Genomic DNA, 22,268 nt, shown 5'->3' on the forward strand with positions numbered 1-22,268 from the left:
GCACAAAACAGCTCCAGGGAGGGATTTGATCAAGGTGGAAAACTGGCAACTTGGAACAATTCATTTATTTCTCTCACAAAGTTATGACTTTAATAAAAATAAACCATGACCTTCTCCATCAAAGAATAACAGGAAAACATGATTTGTGAAATGGTGTTACAAATAGTGATGAGGCACTAACTCAAGTTTCTTCCTAAATGCCACTGTATAAAATGGGATATACTATATCGATCCTTTCCACAAGCTGAGCTTGAGATTAACACAATACAACTGAGCAAACCCTGCTCAAAATGCTACTATAAAAATTCTGAAAGAGTTTCTAAAATTATCACCCTAACATTAAAAGAATAAAAGCTTTACTGCAATAGAAGAAAGTACCTGTTACCTTCCAAAGCTGCACACACAACAGAAGAATAAAATTCCTATGGAGGCTCATCGCAGACAATGAAAATAAATTAATTGATTTTCCCCTGTTCAATTTATCGAAAATGTAGGAGTATAACACAAGGTTTTTAATTCCCATAGTGAGATTAGGGTTGAGGTCTAAATGGACAGCACAAAGGCCGCAAATTAAGGTAGGACAAAAACCCTGACCTCAACTGGGCGATGTGTGCGAGTGGCATGCCAGGGATGGTTCACATGTTTATCCAATGAGAACTTGCCTTGAACATTGGCAGAAGAGTACTAATTCTATTTCCAAGACTGGCATTTTGGTGCCCTTTTAAACGTTCACGTAACAAAGGCTGTTCAGTTTCTGAAGAGATTTTACAACAGTTGTTAAGATTGTCCTCTGAGAGGATCACCAAAATTGAGTGGTCCATCAACAACAAGACGCTTGCTATACGATTCATAATTTACAGACCAGATGCTGGGGGGAAATAAAAATCAACACCAACATCCTACATAGCCTTTGTCACATCAATCCTAATTTTAACCAATGGTTTAAACAGAAGCATGGCCGAATTTTAATAAAAATTCAGTCAACTGTGAGAATAATTCATTGGTAGGAACTGTTTCCAACACTAGAATTTGACCAGATTATATAAGAACATTAAATCCTTGAATATTGTCATCTGTAAACTATTCTCACCTAAGAAAGCTGGCAAAACTACAAAATTGAACCAGTAAAGATGAGTATCAATTGGAGGCAATGTAAGGCACCTATTGATCAGTAATGACAAGACCAAGGAAGACAGGTTCAAATACAACAATTTTAAATAGTCCTGATACAGTCCATGTAAAATATATTTTTCTTTGTTAACATCGTGTTTTTCTAGCTTAAGATGGAGCAGCCACTTCAGTATAAATGGGTTCGACAGGTCAGTCATCCTCCTCCCCAGATTCAGACTCTTCTTCAGCGTTCTCAAGCCAATCCACAAATTTCTTCATCTGGTCTAAAAATAGCATCTTTCCTTTTGATGAATGATCCTCCTTGTACCACTTGATAATGACCCCTTCTGACAGCACATCAGCTGCAAATAAAAATTACTTCTTGTCATTGAGCCCAGCAAAATCAAACAGAGCAACAGTTGGAACACTTACTCTTGTAGAAGAGCAGGACAATCTTCTGGAACACCTTCATGAAAATCATGTTTCCATAACAGAACTCCTGAACCTTGAGCATGAGAGCAAGCTCAGAACGGGCAGTAGTTGTGAATGCCTCCAATAGCAATGTATATTGCTTAAGATGCTTGAGTGCCTGTTCGGCCACTAGCTCTTCCTTTTTGTTCCATTCAGCCTGAGACATGACAGTCGACCAGACCTAAAACCAAAAGATTTGAAAACACTATTAATTGAGCACTTAAATAAAAATAATGAAGACAAATGATTCAAAACCAAATAAAAACGTACAATGCCAATGATTTCATGTTCAGGGATATTGTTCTTGGAAGCCAAGTCCTTAATGTCAATGATAATATCTTTGATTGGGCGTCCCTCTTGCAGTTGTTCCTCCAGCTGCAGCTGCAGGTCTCGTTTAGCTCCTTGACTTGCCTAAAACACAAAATAAACTACTCTAACAACAAACATTATCAGAAGGGGAACAGATTCAAGAAATTTGAACTATCTTACCTGAGCTTTGTGAAGTTTGACTATATCAGCCAGACCTTTCTCTTCAAAAACTGCCTTAAAATGCTCTTCTGTCCTTTTGTTGGTAGGGAAAAACTCCATCAACCTGAAGATATACAGAAAGATCAAAATTGTAATCAGAAAGATAAGATAAAAATATGGACAACCTTGAATCAACTCACTTTCCCTCCAGTCCACCTTTCTTGAGAGCAGTGACCAAGCTTGATAATCCTTTCTCATTTTTCCATGTAACAAAAACTTCCAGCAAGAAGTCTAAAGCAAGGTTGTCCTTAACAAGATGTTCCTGTAAAAAAGGAAATAAAATAACTAAAGGTCTTAAATTATGCATTAAAAAAGGTAATCTATCATACTTACATTGCTCAGGACAAGTAAAACGCCTGGAGGAACAGATCCATTCGATATCCACAATGCTGTCATTCGCGCCAGTTTTCTCCTTTCAGTTTCACTGAATCCTTTGATAAAGACAAGGACTTTCTTCATCTCTTCCTCAAACATCTTTTCGAGGTACTTGTATCTCCTCATCAACTTAATGAAAACCTGTTCATAGTTGTGCATTGACTCCATGTCCTCCGGTGCGCCAAACAAACAGCATTCTGTCTTGCATGGTTTGTCACCCTCCATGGCAATGGAGCCCCCTGGCACTGAAAGAAAAACAAAGGTTATATCTATACTCCTGACTGAGCACTTAAAAACAGAACACAACGTACCCAGCAAACCACCGGCAATGAGGATGTCAAAGAGAGCTTCCCCATATCGGCGGTAGTCCAATTTGGAACCAGCTGTGTCAAGGTACTTCGACACAGCCTCTAAATCTGTGCCAGCTTTGTCCAAACCCAACAACACCGAATCTCTGAACCCTTGAGGGTCATATTTCTCTTTTTCATCTGAAAAATAAATAAATAGATAATTGATGAGATACTGTAAATGTAACATTGCAGATAAATCAATGACCTTTGAATTACAAACCTCTTTTTCTGGTCTTGATGCGCTGACCTGACAACACGGGCTTCTCTGTTTTTTGACTCATACAACAGATGGCTGAAAACAAAAAAAAAACAGACTTAGGAACACTTGAAAAACTTCGTTTCAGCAGAAGTCAAAAAGAAAAGAATCCTAACCTAACTTATAAACACAACATAATATTGACTTTATAAAGCAGATTTGGAGAAAAACGCAATTGAATGCTATAAAGACAACTGACAGATTTGGCTTGCATGCAGACGAGAAACATACAAGAAGGCCAAGTTTGAACCGGACAAATAAAAGTTTGACAAGACATTACACAACAGCTGAGGTTGGATGAGTCATCTGATATTACCGACAAAACGATCCTTTCAAACGGACCGCGAGAGGACTCACATCATGACAAAAAATACCGTAGTTGTGCGCGCAATGTGTGACCCCACGAAATTACAGAAGAAAAAGAGGTCATTGTCCACATTAAACCAAAAGAGGCACAATGACATTACGAACCGTGGAACACCTGCGCATGCAGCTCTCACACAACACAGCTGTACCAGTGAGACCATGCATAGGAGGACATTAAAATCACCACAGAAAATGCGACAAATAGCTTACTTCAAGAGGATTGGACTAGAAAAATATAAAATGCGGCGTAGGGTTGGCTCCGCTTTCTAAACTGCGTCAGTTGAAAATGTTCGCGAAGTGATGGAACCCGCCAAATCCTAGTAAGGCTGAGCTACGAACTAGTCTGATACTCACTTTAAAAAGGTACATTGAATACTTACTATTTAACCTGTGAGAAACAGTACTTCGCCTCGGGGATAGGCGTTTGATTTGGAGTGAGATCTACGGAGTACAGTACGCAACGTGTGAGACTCGGAGAAATGTTCTTCCGGTCATGTACTACTTGATCCAAATCGAGGGTTAAACTGTTAAACTAATTTAAACAAATTACTCTTTTAAAGACTCAAAGTTATGTTTAAAAAATTGAACACGAGTTAGGAGAGCTATAAAAGACGCTCTGGATTTTTTAGAAGCTGGCTTGGAGTTTTTATTCGGTTGGTTTTTGATCATAGAGGAAATCCGGTTACCTACCAGGCTGTGCAAACTTTGCACAAATGACATGAAATTATCATGGCTTTGTTACTCATTAAAGGAGAATGGAGTCTTTGATTTGAACTTGACCTTTTCTGCATTTGATTATTTTTTATTTACAAAAGTGAGTTCTGTAGTTAATCGGGAGACGATCTGGTTTTAATTTATTTTCTTATAGTGTCCCCCTGCCCCTGGCCCGCCTTTTCCTCTCTTCCACTCTCCCCCTCTCTCTAACACACCACACACACACACCAGCACACCACACATACACGCACACACACCCCTCTCCCTCTCCTACTGCCCTGCCCGGCACACGGCACACCAATCAATTAATCTGGGGAATTTCGATGGTAATGGATCAATGTTTTATTCGCTGACGACCAATTTCTAAATCACGCGATGAACTCTATGATCAAAAACATCGAATGTACCACAGCATAGATTAAGGGCGGATCCTTCACACCAGCTGCGTGCAACAGCTAAGCTAAAAAACACTTGCTCTCTGTACAGTAGTGCCAAAGTCGTAGTCGTAGTCACCTTTGAAACCCGAGATTTGTCCACTAGTGCAACAGTTCGAGGGTCATATTGCTGGATGCACGTGCACAGCCTGTCAGTCTGTGTGTTCGAATTTCATTTCGTTGATGTGTGTACTAAACAATCTTATTACTTTAGAGTTGCTGTGACAAGTTTTGTACAGGTTATGTTTATGATTTGTAAACAAATCAAGCTGTCATGCAATTTAAAAAGTCATGCTTCGTCGATGTGTCAGTAATCCTGCCCACGAGTCAACCCCGTCCATATTTTCCGTCAGAATAATCTCTCTGTTGTAAGTGTCGTTGATAACTTGAATAAGTGTGTCAAATTCTGTTTATTTTTTAGCTGTGGTGAACGTTGTGAGCCTCAACAAGTCAAGATTTCAGGATGAATTTACTAAGAGTATTATACCAGGAGAATGCTGTAAGTGTGTTTTAAATTTCAAACCGTTTTCAGTTCTATTCATTTTTAAAATTCCTCTATTTTCTCTCAATTTTTAGATCAAGTGCTCTGTTTATCAGTTTTCACTTGTCAGGTGGAAAAGGTAAGAAACTTATTTATGGAAATATCATTTAGCATGGAGTATGATCTCACCTCTTCAATGTCCATAACTATAAGCCAAACCACTCTCAACCATGTACCAACTATCTGTTCAAGCTCAACGAACAAGGATGCATATAATTACTGGCAACAAAGCAAAGTTCCAACACTGCATTTTCAAAAATCACTTCCACGACTGCCAATTCCAGAATTGTCCAAGACATGTGAGCGCTATCTGAATGCTCAAAGACCCTTACAGGATGAATCAAACTACAGAAAGACAGAAGTCATTGTTCAAAGGTAAGGCATAGCTTTAGAAAAGAAATAATCTCTGTCAGTAGGATTGCTCTCTGTTTTCCCCCTCTTTTATCATTTACTTAACTGTGTGCTGCTTTATTCTCAAGCTTTTCATCATTCTACATCATCTGGCTTACTATTGTGTCAGTTGTGATGATCTTGATTGCTTTTCTCTACATGATACATCAGTATCAAAGTGAGATACCTCTTTGTGAAAGAGCTCAGCTTTTGTCCTCAGTCATGCAACTTTTCTGTTTCATTCATTATGCATATTGTGTATTCACAATGCAAATGAGAGGATGTCTGCTTGCACTCCTCCCCGCTTCTTCTCTCCCATTTGGTCAACACCCTCAAGACTTTTGGTTCATGTGCTGAGGGTAAGCACATTTTCAATACTCCATTAAAAAGGGCTCCCAGCTGCAGAATATATTACTATTCAGTTAATTTTTGGAGAGTATCATTCGAATGTAGTCCAATTTATACCAGTCCTTCAATTATAGTACTTTTTTTCATTTATTAGTGAAATTAAGCCAAGCTTTTCATTTGGTATTTTTGGCATGTTGTTTTAGTAACTGTCACTTTATCAAAAGTATGAATCATCTGTCATCTATAACCACATTATCAGATTGTTCATAAAATCAAACTATTTGAGGAGGCAATTTAAATATTTTAAACCCTACATTTTCTCTCTTTTTCTTTGTTTAAGATTTTTAGCAGAGGACGGCATGCAACTCCATACCGAACTGAAGAATCAGGATCAAAAAAATAAACACACCAGTTATATTTCTGAACCATGGTTTGACATGTATCTGCGAGACCGCGTTCCATTACCAGTAAACTACAATCCACTGCTAGTCTTTGTTGATGATCCCAAAAAGGAGTACAATACACAACTGATCCGAACAAGTAACCTCCTAATCTCTTCTTTAAGGTAGAAATTTCAAATGTCATTTTAACTTTTAATGTTACAATCCTTTGTTACATCAATATCTGTTTGTTACTTGTGAACTCAAAGGTTTCTGAAATCACTTCGTGAAGGGGTTCTGGAACCAGAAGTATTCCACCTAAATCCTAAAAAGAGTGATACACAACTGTTCAGATCAGTCACCGGTATGTTGCCCCCTTCTCTGAGCTGGTACGGTGCTTATATGTTTAATGTAAGTGTTAAGTGTCCTTCCTCTGTTGGCTATTTCATCAAGCTTTATTATTATTATTATTATATTTAAACTGGGCTTTTTGTATTTCAGGCTTTTCCCCTTGACATGTCACAATATGATGGTCTGTTCAATGCAACTAGGATTCCAAGGAAAGACAAGGATCAGATTTATCGGAAGTCAGAGGCTCGTCATGTTTTAGTCTTGAGAAACGGAAATTTCTTTGTATTCGATGCTATTGATGAAAATGGTGTGTTGGTTTGTCTCTTATCAAACAATGTATGCTCTAGTATGCTATTGCCGTATAGGTTTATCTTTTCAGTAAACATTTCTATTTTTTTTTGTATCTTAGGAAATATTAAGGAACCAATGTACATCAAAAGCTGTCTGAAAAATATATTAGACAGCAATAGTGCCCCCAACAATTTTCCACTGGGTGTCCTCACCACAGAAAATCGGGATGTATGGGCTGAAGTCAGAAGTCATCTAGAAAATTGTGGAAACAAGGGGGTATGTGCATAGTTACAGTTTGTATGTGTTAAATTTATGCTTAATCTGAGGAGTTATATCTAAGAAATAAATCTTTTCCCTAGGTTTTAGAATTGATTGATAGCAGTATCTTCTGTATTTGTCTTGATGATAATTCTGTCGGTGAAAATCCTGAAGTCATCACAAGATCTTTTCTTCATTCTGATGGAGTTAACAGGTAGATTATATTTTTCCTGCTCACATCCTTAATGTAATGTGATAAACTTATTTATATTCCTTTTAGGTGGTTTGATAAGTCCATCTCCCTTCTTGTTTCAAAAGATGGCAAGGCAGCTGTGAATTTTGAGCACTCCTGGGGTGATGGTGTTGCTGTGTTAAGATTTTTTCAAGACATATACAAAGATTCTGCAAACCATCCTCATGTTCATCCTGGTTCAGAGAAATCACTTATTGATACAAATGCATATGTCCGCAAGCTTGGTAAGTTTCTTTATCAATTGGTTGGTATCTTGATCACTTAATTTTTAAATTTATGTACAAACAAATTAAAAGCAAAGTTCCAAATCAATAATAATTTTCATTTTTAAAAGTAAAAGGTACTTGAGACAATCACAGTGCCATCTTTGGTCCCTTGATCTGAGAGGTTCCCTTTTGTAATGAACTCAGAAAGTCACATACGGGTGCCAATGTGTGACCATTTTATGCAGTAACTTTGGATGGCCATGATTTAAAGTTTTAACTCGAAGTGCCATTTTTTAACTGCTAATCACCTTGGTGAAGTGACACATCCCCTGTTTTAGAAGTGTTATTTTCTTATGCATGTCTGACTGCTGTGTCACTCTTCATGTTTATTCTTGGCTTCTTGTTTGTTTTTAGAATTTGCTTTGGATGATAAATCCAAGCAAGACATTTTGCTGGCCAAAGAAAGGTACAGTGCTTTCACCAAGTCACTTGCTTTCTCCTTCTTTGAGTATCCCGAATTTGGTCGAAATCTATGCAAAGAGGCTCAAGTGAGCCCTGATTCAGTGATGCAGCTTGGATTTCAAGTAAGATTGCCCATTGTTCATACCATTGTTTTGTTTTAGTACTGACCTGGAGGACTACATTGTGGAACTAATCGAAAATTCTCTTTTAGCTTGCTTATAATAAGTTAACTGGTCAGTATGTTGGGACATATGAATCATGTAGCACGGCCGCATTTAAACACGGTCGAACGGAAACTATGAGACCATGTACAATTGCTACAAAAGAATTTTGTGAGGCACTCAGGGGTTCAAATCAGCCTAAACCTCAGATATTGAAGGAAATACTTATGAAGTGCTCAAAAGTTCATGTCAACCTTCTGAAAGAAGCAGCCATGGGTGTGTCCATTTCTGATAATTAGTGTAACTTTTGTATATTCTGGAACTACATTAATAATTGTATTTAAATGCGTTCTCACAGGGGAAGGCTTTGATCGACATTTGTTTGGTTTACGCAAGCTTGCTGAAATGAAAGGTTTGCTACCAGAAATATACAAGGATCCAGCTTATACACATATCAATCATCATATCTTGTCCACTTCCACCCTGTCATCAGATGTAGTGGCCCTTGGTGGCTTTGGGCCTGTTGTTAAAGATGGATTTGGGATTGGGTATGTACAGAATGAAAACTTAAAATTACCCTAAAAGTGATGGACCCAATCTTATATGAGCCTTTGTCTCCTGCAGGTACAGCATTTATGACAATAGACTTGGTTCTGTAGTAAGTTATTATGAGGGACATGCAGATGGTAGTGGCTTTAAAGAATGTTTAGAAAAGGCATTTCATGATTTACACCGGGCCTTGCTAGCAAAATCATAGTTGTCTTCCACTTAGATATTTCAATTCAATTTTTATGTGAGAAACTGAACTGTAAATGACTATCTTTTGTAACATTATTTTTTACATATCCAATCAAGAGTATTTCTTGAAAAAAGTACTGTTAAGTTTTGAAATGGGTGGGACACATGTTAAGATGCTTTCTCTTATGTAAATATTTTGAATGTCAAAACTGTCCTCATTCCCAATGTATCATCGATTGCAATCGTAGCTCCCTTTGTATTTGCATCTTCTGTACTATACTTGACCGAATAAGGAAAAAACAATGGAGAGATGAACAGTGCTTTTCACAGTTCTTGTTTGTATTACTGTCATAAGTGACTTACTGCCTGTACTAAAATTAAAGTGTTTGGAGTCTAACTTCTCAAAACAAGACTACAGATGGATTTATGCTCAGCTGTCTCCCCCCACATTCCCTTACAAGATAAGAGGAAGTAAGGACTAAGAATAATATTATGAACATAAGAAAGTATGAAATATTTAATCATCAATAAACACTCATAAACAATTACAAAACAAAAAGTAATTAACGGATTTTTCAAAAAAAAAAGAACATGCTTATTCAATTGATAAGAAAATACAAATAAGAAGAAGAAACAAGCACTTTCAGTCTTTCAATGCTGTCTTGGCTGCCGGTGTGGATGAAACCTACCCCGATTGTACTGACCACGGAAGGATCCTAATCCATACTGACTGTATTCCACGTTAGGGTGTCGGGGTCTTGCCCAGCCATAATCGGAAGGCACTGAGTAACGCGCATTGAAAGGCATCTCAGAATTACTTCCACTCCACTGATTTCCTTCATATGGTGCTGAAGGAGGATTAGGTACTGTCCAGTGGCCTGAATTGGAAACATGAGAATGCTGATGACTACGGTGGGGATGCGCATCACTAAACCTCCTTCCAGGGAAAGTCGTTGGTTCATCTCTGAAAGAACTTTGTCCTGGATACTGGATATCCGATCTCTGCCCTTCTTGAACTCCTCGTCTCTTACTGACATATCCACGTACAGAAAGACTATCTAACTCCGCAACTCCATGGACAAATCCTGACTTTATTTGAATTGGTAGTTTTGAGAGTACTTTAAGAACTCTTTCTTGCATGGCAGGGACAGATGGATCTATGCTCGCTAGATTATCAGGAAAAAGGAACTCTTCGGGTGCTCGAGTCGGTAACTGGCATTCCTGAAAAATAAAAAACAGTAAAAAATGTCAGGTGACAATAAAAAGTGCAAGTCAGTTTTTGGCACAAACAACTTTTCATTGTTTACTTCCTTAAAATTAACAATGCCACCAAAGATTGAGGGTGAGTCAAAATAACTACTTTATCAAATTCAAAGTGGATCCATAATAGATCATATAAGTGATGAAAAATCAACAGGTGATCAAAATTGACAGAAGAAAAGCAAATCTTTAGACAAGACACGACTTGTTTGCCAAGAAAAAATTACGATTCAGCCTCTTTCTTCATATTAACTTTACCTTTATTTCTACAGCAATTTGAGGAATTTCTCGAACATTACAGAGGTGGCAATTTAAAAGGAAAGTGAAAATGTTATGCACCTCATAAACATTCCACACAGAATGCAAATAAATGATGATTCTTGGACAACCCTGAAAATGTATGACATACATGAGGAAAAGCAGATAACTAAGAGGGTGGAGAGAAGAGGGATAGGCCTTGACAATAACATGTTCTAGTTGCAAGAAATACAGTACAAGCAGGTTATAAAAAATCAACTAGAAATTAAAAAACACTTTGTAACTAGCACACAGAATATGCTCATTTTGAGGTCTCAGTATTAAAACAGTACTTCAGTATTGGCTACTTAAATAACCTGCTCTGACCACCAATTCAATACAATTTACAAAGGACTGGAAATACTAGTTCTTATTATAAAATAAAGGTGAAAAGGCAAAATGATCCAACATACCTCAATTGATAAGGGAACAGCTTCATTATATGGCTCCTGTTGTAATATATGAAGCATTTCAGGAGTACAAGCAGTGTTGTTAGGTAATGTAGAAATGTAAGTAAAAATAAGACGATTTGTCTCAAGTCTGTAAGGTTTGAGATTGTGTTCATTATAAGCCCAAACCAAAAGTGATAAAACTTGACTGGTTTGAGCAGACTTCACTAGTGCTCGTAGAATATCATCAAAAAACTTCGTAACATCTGTAAAAATGAAAATGGTAAAAAAATTTAGTTTAATAGCTTATCAGCTCAAACACCTGAAACTTAATTCATGTGAGTTCTCTCACCTATTTCGTAACTTTCTTTGTACTCCAGCATTTTTCGAAATAAATTCTCAGCATCAAGTACATGTTCTTCAAGTTTTTTGCAGTGATTGAAAATGGTTGAACAAACACTATCCCTCAACTTCCCATCACTTGGCTTTGAATCAATTGACCAATTTTGGGGAAAGCCATAGAAACAATTGGCTGCAAAGTATTTTTTTTTTTTTTAAATTTGTCTAACTTGGCAAATTTATCAAATTATAATAACATAAATGGTGGTACTCACAAATAACTATGTCCAAAGCTTCTTTAACTTTATCATTTTTAACACAAACCCAGGCTGTTATTAAATTTAGGTAAGAGGAGGAGTGTTTATCCAGCTGAAATAACAATATCATAGAAAATGAGGGTCAACATAGCTTAGATTGATAAAGCATTACAACATATAAACCATCACTAGATTTCGAACCACTTGCCTTCACACTTAAAGGGTCCAATTTTTTCCACAAGACTTCATGCACCTCATTAGCCTCAGTAAAATGATCTCTCTGTAAAAATTCTTCCAGCATGCTAAGACCAACAGGTATCATTATCGGCTTCAATTGGTCAAATAACTTCTTTGGTGTTTGAGCTGGAAGGAAACATTATAGAGGTGTCTTTGAAAAAACAGAAGTACAACACTGATATAAACAGGAAAGCAAGACAACGTAATTGGAATTTGGCATTAAAAAATAACTTAGTTCCTAGTAATTCTTACCTTCAATAGCTTGTAAAATGCTCTTAAATTTTGTTTTGCTTTCATTCGAAGGTAGTGACAACAGTGTATCTGTAACACATTTTATCCTAGTAGTGTTGTCAGGATATTTTGTCCATCTGATTATGTACTTTGCAGCTTTACCACACTTGTTCTGTTTAATATGGTCAATCAATGGAGAAGGCTGAGGCACACTTCTGCTTGGGTTTGAAATTTTGACAGGTGATGGATTAGGCTCCTCATTTTCATTAAAAGGTTGTGGTTCCATGATCTTTCTTTTCTCAGTCTCAGTGTTAACCACTATTTTCAGCTTCAGAGGAGAAGCTGCTTGTTCCAGAGCAGGGCTCATGTGTACGGGAGCAAGAGTTCCATGATTGTTTAAGTTAAAATTAGTTCCAGTTGTCACCTTTATGGTTTCAAAGGTTGCTTCCAGATTCCTGACTACTTGGTCATTTGCTTGCAACAGACTGGACTGAACAAATTCTGGTTGAAGTTCTCCTTCCATGATGTTAAGATTTGACTCACCAGAACTTTGAGCAGCACCAATATCTTGTGAATTTCTTCCATTTTGCAAGTTTTGCACAGAGCTACATGGACCATGAGATGCCAGACCCAAGACCGCATTATCTTCTCTTGGTTGCAGAGTGTCATGTTGATTGCTATGACTGACACTGCTGAGAGCAGAAGATGCAACCAGGGTGAATCTTGGAGTATGAAAACCCGTGGTTGGACCTGCCGATGACTTGATTTTTTCTGCATATTTAACACAACAGTCATTCTTTAAAGGAATTTTGAAATGATCAGCCAATTTCTGAGCTCGTTGTGAAGTAACTTCATATTGTTGCAAGACAAACAAAAGTTGATGAATGTAATGCAACAATTGAAACTCTTCAGGCTTACGAGGCTGCTCGATTATTGGGCTCCTCAGCAGATAATCGCAAACTTCTGTATGCGATGCAATATCCCGAGATTCCTTCAAGATGTCTCTTAAAATTTCACGCATAACATTAGCAGGTATTTCATAATACGGTATGGTCGCTAATATCTTAAGGCAGAACCATAAATCAGATTCATCCTTGATAAAGTCTTCAAACAGCTTGTCAACTATGCTGTCTATTACCTGTAATGGATTGAAAATGGATGTTATTGACATATAAACAAGTTTAAGCTGGTAAAAACACAGGAGGCCTCACAAAGTCAATTTGACAAGCTCATTTTGACCCATATTCATTCACATGATCATATTGGTTTAATACAACACTAAGTCAAAAGGGTCCAACAGACATCTTCAGACTGTAACAGGTGAAAATAAGAACTAGAGGCAGAAATGTAATTTTAACTTACAACATAATGTTCTCTGAGAAGATTCTTTTTTCGATGTAACAAAACTTTGAGGATGGTTCTGGTGCAGAAAGATGGTTTCAACCCACATAAAGAAAAGGCTCTTGCAAGCTGCTTCCAACAATTAAAATCAGGTTTTATCATTTTTTTATAGTTGTCACAACAGATGCCCCAGAAATCATCAGCTATATGCTCCAGAGCTATTCTTTCACAGTAGTTTCCCAGCATTTCCACAGTTGAAGAAAAACAGTTTTCCCTCCAGTATGGATGGATAAGCATCTTTCCAATAAGTTTAATTGACTCTCCTTTCACATTACCATCATTCAAATTAAGCTCAGGGAACTGTAACAAAAAACTAAATAATAAGAATTGAACAGAAGATGACAGGCATGTATCTGAATGTAGCCTGATCCATAAATACCTTGTGTATCTTCAGACAACCATCAGCATTACATGTCCCATGATCTAAATGGTTTGGACAGTAATTCCCAATGAGGGGGTCCACAATTGGATCATCTAACACAGCAAAAGGAACATCCATTAGGCACTGCACAGTTTCTGGATAATGAAGCAGATCATAGTAGAGTAAACTAAAAAAGGAAGCAATACTTGCCTGCTACCTTTGGACTCTGCAAGGGTATGGGACATGCATTTTGACGTAAGTCAACATCTTTCAGACTCATCTGAAGGTGATGCCCTTGATCATGTATAGGATGAATGCCAGGTGAGCTCTCATTACTAGTACTTGCAGCAAAGATAGATTGTTTTGGATCACTGATGGGTGCAATGGCTCCATTAGGACGCATAGTCTGCAAGAATTGCAATATCATCATCTACGGGGGGAAAATTAAGAAAATAAAAATAATCACTAGATGTTGGTTTTAAACAAAAAAACTATGAGACTGTAAAAGATGCATGAAATACCTGTTGATTTTCTGAAGTCTGATTAACCAAGTCCAGTGGAGATTTAGCTGTCAAAATGGGTGCCTGTAATGAAAAAAAAAATGCTGCATTGAAAAACTGCAATTATATGAGCACACAACCAAACAAAGAGGGCAAAAACATACTGGCACGGCTTGAGCCCCTAAACTTGAGGGCAGACAGAATTCCGGAAAATCAGGTAAATTCTGGGTGTCCTGAAAACAAAATAGAAATAATCAAGCGGTTTCAAAAACACCACAAGGACTTACACCAAGATCAGCTAGTCCTTATTTTGAGATCTTTGATTTAGGTCAACTGTGCTTTCTAAAACTGTGCAAGACTATGATAAATATGAAGATTACCTGCTGCAATGGCATTGCTGTTGATGTAGATGGAACAGCGAAAGATGGAGAGGAGTCAGGAGTTTTAAGGAGGCCTGTGCTGTGATATGGAGGTGTAGGCAAAACTTTTTTAGGAGGTTCGAAATAAACCCCAGGAAATTCCATGATCAGCTTGTCATCCCCCACATCACATTCAAGAGGTTTGTGGGAGAGTTGTAGATTTGAAATTTTGTTGGTTTCCTGGATTGCAGTTCTGCATGTTTCGGGTCCTTCACGAGTTGTAACAGTTGGTGCATTTAACAAAGCCCCTTGCTGTATTGTATTGTTTCCAGAATACCTCTGATCAACAGTCCCAGTGCTGATTGATGGATTGTTGATTTTTGCAGGAACTGATGAGGAAGTTTTTCTTGCTTTGCTTGAACTTGAGACCTGAACATTTGAGATTTTTTCTTGGCGAGTCTTACATTTGACTCCGGCCAATTGTGAAACTGCACTTCCATGTGGAACCTGAACTGGACTGCCAGATGTGCTTGTAGAGGAAGATAATTTAGAAAGTTCAGTTCTTGTTGTCATTTTTAGACTTCTCTGTCTTCTGTTCTCTCCCTTCATATCATCTTTTACACACATGAGATTGCCAGTGCCTTCTTTATCACTTGCTCGTTGTGGTGAAACTAATGGTCCTCTTTCATTTACCTTCTTTTTACTGCATTTGACGCTCTTAGTTTTCAAGAGATCATGACTTGAGCTGTCATACTTTTCAGAAGTGTGATTTTTTGCCATCTTATCAGACTCAAATGGGTCGGTTCTAGGACTGGAGATCAACTCAGTATCATCATCACCCACCAGTTCTCCCGATTCAACAGAGTCCCTCTTAGATTCAATAGGTTTACAGGACGGATACACTTCAACAGGGATCCCTATCACACTTTCTTTGGGAGATAATGGGGCTGGTATGTGTTTTTCCAGCATACTGCTGTCATCAGCAGGAATAGTGCGATCATCATCATCACTATCTACTTCCATATCAGATAGTCTCCTACTGTCATCAGAGCCACATGATGCAACCGAATCCTTGTCACAGTCTCGAGCCTGCTTCACCAAACGGTCTTCCGTCTCATCCTCATTCCTAATAAAGGAAACAAAAGAAGACAATGAAATTGGCACATTACATTAATTGTCATAAAACACTAAAAATTGGGGAACACTTACTGAAAGATGGTGGAATCAGCATACAATGACATTGCATCATCATCGTCACCCGTCCCTGGCTCATAATCCAGCTCTTCTTCCATTCTTAGTTTTTCCATTGGATTAACATATTTCTTTTGCGCATGCCAGTCAAAAAGTGTGTCTGACAGCTGACCATAACTTTCAGAGGATTTAATAGGATTCTTTTCAACTCTAGGCTCTATAGGTTTGGACATTTTTAGAGGTTTACCTGTTCTTTTGGCAACATTGCAGCTTTTCACATTAGCAGCGACCCTTTTCTTTAAACTGGCATTTTTCTTTGGAATTGCAGGTTTTATAAAATGTTCTGTACTAGGAATCTTGAAGGTATTTGAGACTGAACTCGTGTCCCTGAAAGATAGCTGGTTATCCTGCTCTTTGGTGCTCACTTTTGGTGGGCTTAGTTTTCCTATAAGTTCTGGAGAGAGCCTTTTCACCATCACTTTTACTTCCTTAAAAACAACATCAGAATGATCTTGTACAGAAACTTCAGGTTTGACCAAAGTTACACAATTTTCTTTGTCCTTCACAACTCTTTTCTTCAATAAAGAATTGTGTTCCAAATCAGCAAACTTCCTTTTCAATGCAGTAGCATTTGTCTTGCCTTGTTCTTCAATTTCAGCAATGAAGTTATGCTCTAAATCCTTTTGATGAGTTTCATCCAATGCATGCTGAGGCCTAGATCCCATAAGAGAAGCGGAATCTGTCAAATTATCAAAGTGTTGTTCCAGATTGTGGTGATTATCGGCACTTATGTTAGATTCATCTTTGGTGAGCTGGTGCCCATGACCTTCCTTTAGCTTCACAACACTGTCCTCTTTCGTAAGCTTTCTTGAGTATTTTCTTGTATTCTGAGGTGTTGTTCCTTTCAAGTTCTTCACCAGGTGATTAGTAGATCCTACACCCCTAGACAAAGCTTTGAGTTCTTCAGAGTTCTTGGTACTGTCCTCGACTTGAGAAGGCCTTCTTGACTTCTTCACTGGAAATTCATTGTCACTAGCTGCTTCTTTCACCAGAAAATCAGCAGAATTTTCTTGTGTAGGCCCAGACTTGGTTGTTGGGGCAGTTTTTGTACTATCTTCGATTTTAGATGTCCTCTTGAGCTTCTTTATGGGAGATTCTGTGTCTCTTGCAGTTTGTTGGAAATCAGCTGAACTTTCCTGAGCCATAGGTGTTAGAGCTATGGGAGAAGCCTCTGAACTGTTTTCCATTTTTGGAGGCTTCTTTGACTTCTTTATAGGATATTCAATGCCACTTTTTGTTTCCTTCTCCTGAAAATCAGCAGACTGTGCTAAAGGTGCAACTATTGGAGCAGGTTCGGTACCATCTTCTAATTTTGAAGGCCCTTCAGACTTCTTCAAAGGAGATTGAATCAATGCTTTGTTCTTCACCGGTACATCAGCAGGAGCTTTCTCTGTCAAGGAAAAACTAGTTGCTGGAATAATCTTAGAAGAATTCACCCTCCTTAAACGCTTACCTTCATCTGAGTAACTCTTTGAATGTTTTGTATCAATGCTACTCAATGACTTGTGGTTGAAATTAAAATTTACTTTCAACCCACCTTTTATGCTCGGAATTTGTTCACCCTCATCTTCAGAACTCTTCACAGATCTCGGTGCAGTAACTGCATTGGCACCTGCCTTGCGGATCTGCTCATCATCCTCACTTCCAGAGGTTTTCACAGATCTCCTTCTTGACCTGGATGATTTTGGGTCACCTTTATTCTGGTTACAAACCACCACATTTTCCGTACGACAGGAACTGCCTGAGGCTGCAGCCTTGGAGGCAGATTTTTTATCTCCCATGCGGGTCTGTTCATCATCCTCACTTCCAGATGTTTTCAGAGATCTCCTTCCTGACTTAGATGATTTTGTGTCACCTTTATTCTGGTTACAAACCACCACAGTTTCCGTATGACAGGAACTGCGTGAGGCTGCAGCCTTGGAGGCAGATTCTTTACCTGTTGGCTTTGAAACCTGCTGAGATGGTGCCTTAGGAACAGTACTGTTCTTAGATGTTTCTTTCTTAGGTGCTTCTTGCTCTCTTTGACTCAATTTCTCTTCCCCTATTCGACTCAATTCCTCTTCCCCTCTTCGACTCAATTCCTCTTCCAATCTTAGTTTCACTTCCTCTGCCACTCTTTGGTTAACTCCCTCTAACACTCTTTGGTTAAATTCCTCGTCAAGTCTTCGCTGTCTTTCCTCATGCTCTCTTTCCGCTCTTTTCTGTTTCTCTTCAAATTCTCGGCTCATTTCTTGGAATTTCGCTTCCAACATTTGTTGAATAATCTCCTCCATTTTAAGTTTAGATTCTTCAAGTCTGGTAGGTGATGAATCTGCTTCTTTACCTTTCTTGCTCATGACCTGAAATCAAAAAGACAAAAACATGTTAGGTTATTCAAGTCACAACACTGCAGTTAGCCTGCCAAAAAAGTGTAAAAGAGATGGGAGCAAATTCTACTTGAAGTCACAAGCATGATGGGAAGGAAAAATATCATCTTAAATTGTTACAGCGGCAGATTATATTGACACATGGAAATCCAAATTCTGATGGATAATCAGATACAAGCAAAAAAGGTAGAGGTCTCAGGATACATAACCCCCAACCAGAGAGTATTGGAATTTAGACTTCTAAAATTTCTCCAAAGTAAGTTCATGAAGACATTAAAGATTCAAGAGACGTAGAAGGAACGCAAAGAAAGTAATTAGGGAGGAATGAAGTTGAAGGGTAAAATGGTCTAAATCCACAAATCTCGGCACGGGCAATGGGGTCCGTTTAGGTTAGGATACAGGCAGCAAGAGTGGCGGTGCAACTACCTTGAGAGGCAGAGATAACAACAAAACGATGAACGCAGAGCGAAAGCAGTGTAAGACTATCATAAAAATGAAAGTTTGGAAGTACATACTAAGTGACAAATCGTATTAAAAGTGAATTATGTGAGCTACCCACGGCATTCCCTCTGCGCTGGGTAAAATATGAGGAGCGTGCCAAAATCCTATGAGCGTAATATAGAACCAGATCTCAAAAATACTCACAAAGGAGACATGCAGAATGCGAGCTGCAAGTCAGCAAAAGGCCCTTAGAACAAAACGATCAAACGATATAAAGGCGCCGAACAAAAAGTATAACTCACACAGCACTTTGTCACTAACAACAACGTGTGTCAATGTAAGCTCCCCAACCTAGTGCAGGAACCTGTTGCTTTTCTAGACGGCTTCATTTGTGATTCACCGTCCTTGAATAAAAAATTAATAATAATAATATTCTTTTAATTTTTTAGGAAGTATTTTGAAGCAATAACGCAATACATTAGACACTTTGCACTTTCACAGCTGGACTCAAGCTAACGCTAGTGATGAGAAACTAACATATCAGTAGTAAGCGATAGTATGCGAAATATATCAAGGGGAAATTGCGCGAAAAGCGCGAACCCAACCCACGTTTTACGCAGTTTTACGCCCGTTACGTTTGCTAGAGTTTCTGAGCACTTCTATACCGGCTCCTATGGGTAAAGGTTATAGTTTAAACTCATAGAAAAATCATAACTCAATGGAAAAAATCTTGATAAACTTCAAAAAGAAATGATACTTCTTAAACTGAAAGAGAGGGGATTGAATGGACTTGGTGGAGGGTGGGGACTGTTCCAATGGCCGATGTCCCTGGAAATAAAAAAAAAAAAAGACCGGCTTTGATGGCTTTGATGGTGACGAACGAGCCTGACAGAGCCGACGGGCTGCGAGACGACCATCGTTGTGCCGCCTGGATCATGGAGTAAGATTGTAACGCCTCCTGTTGTGGATTGTGGATGGATATCAACTCGCGACGGCGCTCTTTCTCCGCCCACGTGTGAATCGTAAAATGGGTATGGGCGGAGTTCGATGCGTTCGACGTCATCACACACAGCAACCAACCTGACGAGGTGCTTCCGGGCGCTTCGAACCAGATGAAGCAGACCAAGTAAGTGCCTTGCGGCTGTCTGTGAAAGAAGAAGAAAAATCATCGTATTTTGCAGCGTGCTCTAGTGCTATCCCCTTTAACAGTCCCAACCGACACCTTTTTAGGTCATGGCATGATGTAGGAACCTCCGTGAAACTGCATTATGATAGAATGGATACTTTCGCGAGTCTTTGTACCATCCCCATGGTCTTCCCTGCAAGGAGAAGCTGTTTGTCGAGACTGGAACTGCAAGCCTATGAAAAGGCAGAGCTGAACTCCCTTAAGTGAATCACCTGGTATGTCAGTATGCATATCAGCATCATTGTCTAACAACCAAAAGCCGATGGGCTTTGTCGGCAAGAGCCACTTGGATGCAGGTGGAGTCCTATAGGCCCAAGGGGCATTAACGACTCTAGATGCAGGCAGCGGAGCGAGGCGAGTCGTTTCGTCGCTGTCTCTGCCACACTCGTCTTCATGAGGGTGCGGGGGAGACAGAGAGACAATCCACCCTTCTGAATCGCTCGGTTGACCATCCACCGCGGTCGCACCGTGCCAGCCGGTGCCAGCCATCATGCCGCCCGTGGGCCGCCCGAACCTCGTCCTCGCCTCGTCCTCGCCTCGTCCTCGGGCGACCAAGTTCCTCTGCCTCTTCCCCGTCCAGCAGCGAGCCGGCCCATGGCCGTGCCCATGGCCGTGCCCATGGCCGTGCCCATGGCCGTGCCCATGGCCGTGCCCACGGCAGTGCCCATGGCAGTGCCCATGGCAGTGCCCATGGCAGTGCCCATGGCCGTTCCCATGGCCGTGCCCATGGCCGTGCCCATGGCCGTGCCCATGGCCGTGCCCATGGCAGTGCCCATGGCAGGTGCCCATGGCAGTGCCATGGCAGTGCCCATGGGGCATCAGTGCCCATGGCAGTGCCCATGGCAGTGCCCATGGCAGTGCCCATGGCAGTGCCCATGGCAGTGCCCATGGCAGTGCCCATGGCAGTGCCCATGGCAGTGCCCATGGCAGTGCCCATGGCAGTGCCACATGGGCAGTGCCCATGGCAGTGCCCATGGCAGTGCCCATGGCAGTGCCCATGGCAGTGCCCATGGGCAGTGCCCATGGCAGTGCCCACTGGCAGTGCCCATGGCAGTGCCCATGGCAGTGCCCACGGCAGTGCCCATGGCAGTGCCCATGGCCGTGCCCATGGCAGTGCCCATGGCAGTGCCCATGGCCGTGCCCACGGCAGTGCCCACGGCAGTGCCCATGGCAGTGCCCATGGCCGTGCCCATGGCCGTGCCCATGGCCGTGCGCTGGAGCCCCGCGTTGTGGGGCGTCGCGCTGGGGCGTCGCTGGAGGCTGGTGGCGGGCCGGGCTGCCTGGGCTGGGCCATGGCTGGGCTGGCCCCGTCTACCCCGTCTCGCAGTCTGCGTCCAGCCGCCGCGTCGCGCAGAGAAGGGAGAGCGGGCCTCCCCACGCTCCCTCCGCGCCCTCCTCCGTGCCCCTCGTGTCCTGCGCGCCCTTCGCCTGGAGCAGCGTCTCGTCGACCTATGTGCGTAGCGTTAAGCCCCGATCAACCAATCAAATTTAATTTAATCAAAAATAACTCGGCTGGCATGTGGTTTTTTTCAATCAAATCTTGAATGAAAGAATTATAAACGGTATCAATCGGAGACATTTTTTTTGAGAAAGAGATCAGCTTCCCGATTAAAAACTCATTCTGCTGATATGAATCTGGGAAGTCCATGTTGCCGTGTACTTTTCTGATGCGTCTTACCACAGTAGTTTAAGATGTCCGTACGTGGACGAGGAGAAGTGACGAGGCCAAAACGAAGGGCTGCGTGCGATAGGCTTTCTAAACTAAGTACCCTGGCGTCGTGACTTACTTGTGAAGGTCTGTGGTTTGCCACCGCGACACGCACCGCGACACGCACCGCGACCGAGCAGGCCCAGGCCAGCGGGTGGAAACTCTATTGCCGAAAAAGACATGCAAAGGTTTTTTGTGCAGCTTAGATCTCGGAACCCAGAGGTGGTAGGTAAAATCCGAGGTCATATTTGGAATCCTCATAAAATTTCACTCGGCGTAGGGTATGTTTGGAGCGGGAGGTCAAGGAAATGGTCGGTCATTTTGCAATGAGAAAAAGAAAAAAAGGAGAAAAAACGCTGTGGGACCATGATCGAAACGTTGCATTGTTTTTTGGTAACACTTAATGCAAGAGAACGGGACCTCGTAGGTAAATTCTGAGGTCATATTCTGAATCCTGAGGAAATTTCCTGTGCATTACGCTGCCTGGGAGTCGTCAACACACCAAAATAACAGAAAACCGTTGCCGTGAAACTGAGAGAGGGTATGCAGCGATTGTATTGCATAAAATTACAAAACAGTGTGCCGTTGACTGCGTGTTCTAAAGGGTACAGACCCTCCTTCTTTAAAACTTATAGGTGGAATGCACACACGAAAGCACGCTGAATTCATATCTGTACTCAGAATTTGAATTGGCCTTACCGT

General features: G+C 40.4%; 4 protein-coding genes across 12 annotated transcripts; 2 read left to right on the forward strand and 2 right to left on the reverse strand.

Moving 5' to 3' along the window:
• Positions 1–47: 47 nt before the first annotated feature.
• LOC117641531 (protein krasavietz) lies at positions 48–3,993 on the reverse strand. The gene is made up of 9 exons (XM_034378954.1): positions 3,837–3,993; positions 3,055–3,126; positions 2,796–2,972; positions 2,443–2,729; positions 2,250–2,371; positions 2,071–2,173; positions 1,852–1,992; positions 1,543–1,762; positions 48–1,472 (listed from the first exon to the last, which is right to left on the reverse strand). Exons 2-9 carry the CDS (start codon positions 3,113–3,115, stop codon positions 1,321–1,323), a joined length of 1,263 nt encoding a protein of 420 aa, XP_034234845.1. The 5' UTR covers positions 3,116–3,126; positions 3,837–3,993; the 3' UTR covers positions 48–1,320.
• A 376-nt stretch (positions 3,994–4,369) lies between these two features.
• Positions 4,370–9,395, forward strand: LOC117641528 (carnitine O-palmitoyltransferase 2, mitochondrial). Of its 6 annotated transcripts, none has more exons than XM_034378944.1 (14): positions 4,370–4,496; positions 5,026–5,103; positions 5,181–5,224; positions 5,338–5,520; positions 6,224–6,448; positions 6,533–6,674; positions 6,765–6,921; positions 7,024–7,181; positions 7,265–7,377; positions 7,444–7,640; positions 8,037–8,206; positions 8,296–8,521; positions 8,604–8,793; positions 8,870–9,395. In XM_034378944.1, the coding sequence occupies exons 2-14, from the start codon at positions 5,068–5,070 to the stop codon at positions 9,000–9,002; spliced, it is 1,974 nt and encodes a 657-aa protein (XP_034234835.1). In that variant the 5' UTR covers positions 4,370–4,496; positions 5,026–5,067; the 3' UTR covers positions 9,003–9,395. The 6 variants fall into 6 exon arrangements, with proteins under 6 accessions (XP_034234835.1, XP_034234836.1, XP_034234838.1 ...); XM_034378945.1 differs by lacking the exon at positions 4,370–4,496 and adding an exon at positions 4,651–4,789; XM_034378947.1 differs by lacking the exon at positions 4,370–4,496 and adding an exon at positions 4,685–4,843.
• An 87-nt stretch (positions 9,396–9,482) lies between these two features.
• LOC117641527 lies at positions 9,483–19,137 on the reverse strand. Of its 4 annotated transcripts, XM_034378943.1 has the most exons (16): positions 18,877–19,133; positions 17,403–18,204; positions 15,824–17,255; positions 14,636–15,740; positions 14,420–14,488; positions 14,277–14,339; positions 13,966–14,185; positions 13,774–13,868; positions 13,356–13,694; positions 12,015–13,131; positions 11,734–11,888; positions 11,544–11,637; positions 11,282–11,461; positions 10,954–11,195; positions 10,502–10,633; positions 9,483–10,204 (listed from the first exon to the last, which is right to left on the reverse strand). In XM_034378943.1, the coding sequence occupies exons 2-16, from the start codon at positions 18,199–18,201 to the stop codon at positions 9,635–9,637; spliced, it is 6,612 nt and encodes a 2,203-aa protein (XP_034234834.1). In that variant the 5' UTR covers positions 18,202–18,204; positions 18,877–19,133; the 3' UTR covers positions 9,483–9,634. The 4 variants fall into 4 exon arrangements, with proteins under 4 accessions (XP_034234834.1, XP_034234832.1, XP_034234831.1 ...); XM_034378941.1 differs by having other exon boundaries at positions 13,966–14,161; positions 15,824–18,204; positions 18,877–19,134; XM_034378940.1 differs by having other exon boundaries at positions 15,824–18,204; positions 18,877–19,134.
• Positions 19,138–20,452: 1,315 nt separating this feature from the next.
• On the forward strand, positions 20,453–21,578 carry LOC117641191 (tetra-peptide repeat homeobox protein 1-like). The gene is made up of 2 exons (XM_034378335.1): positions 20,453–21,087; positions 21,542–21,578. The coding sequence occupies exons 1-2, from the start codon at positions 20,453–20,455 to the stop codon at positions 21,576–21,578; spliced, it is 672 nt and encodes a 223-aa protein (XP_034234226.1).
• The last annotated feature ends 690 nt before the right edge of the window (positions 21,579–22,268 follow it).

Source organism: Thrips palmi, unplaced genomic scaffold (genome assembly GCF_012932325.1).
Source record: "Thrips palmi isolate BJ-2018 unplaced genomic scaffold, TpBJ-2018v1 HiC_scaffold_15, whole genome shotgun sequence".
In the NCBI taxonomy this organism is placed as follows: Eukaryota; Metazoa; Arthropoda; class Insecta; order Thysanoptera; family Thripidae; genus Thrips; species Thrips palmi.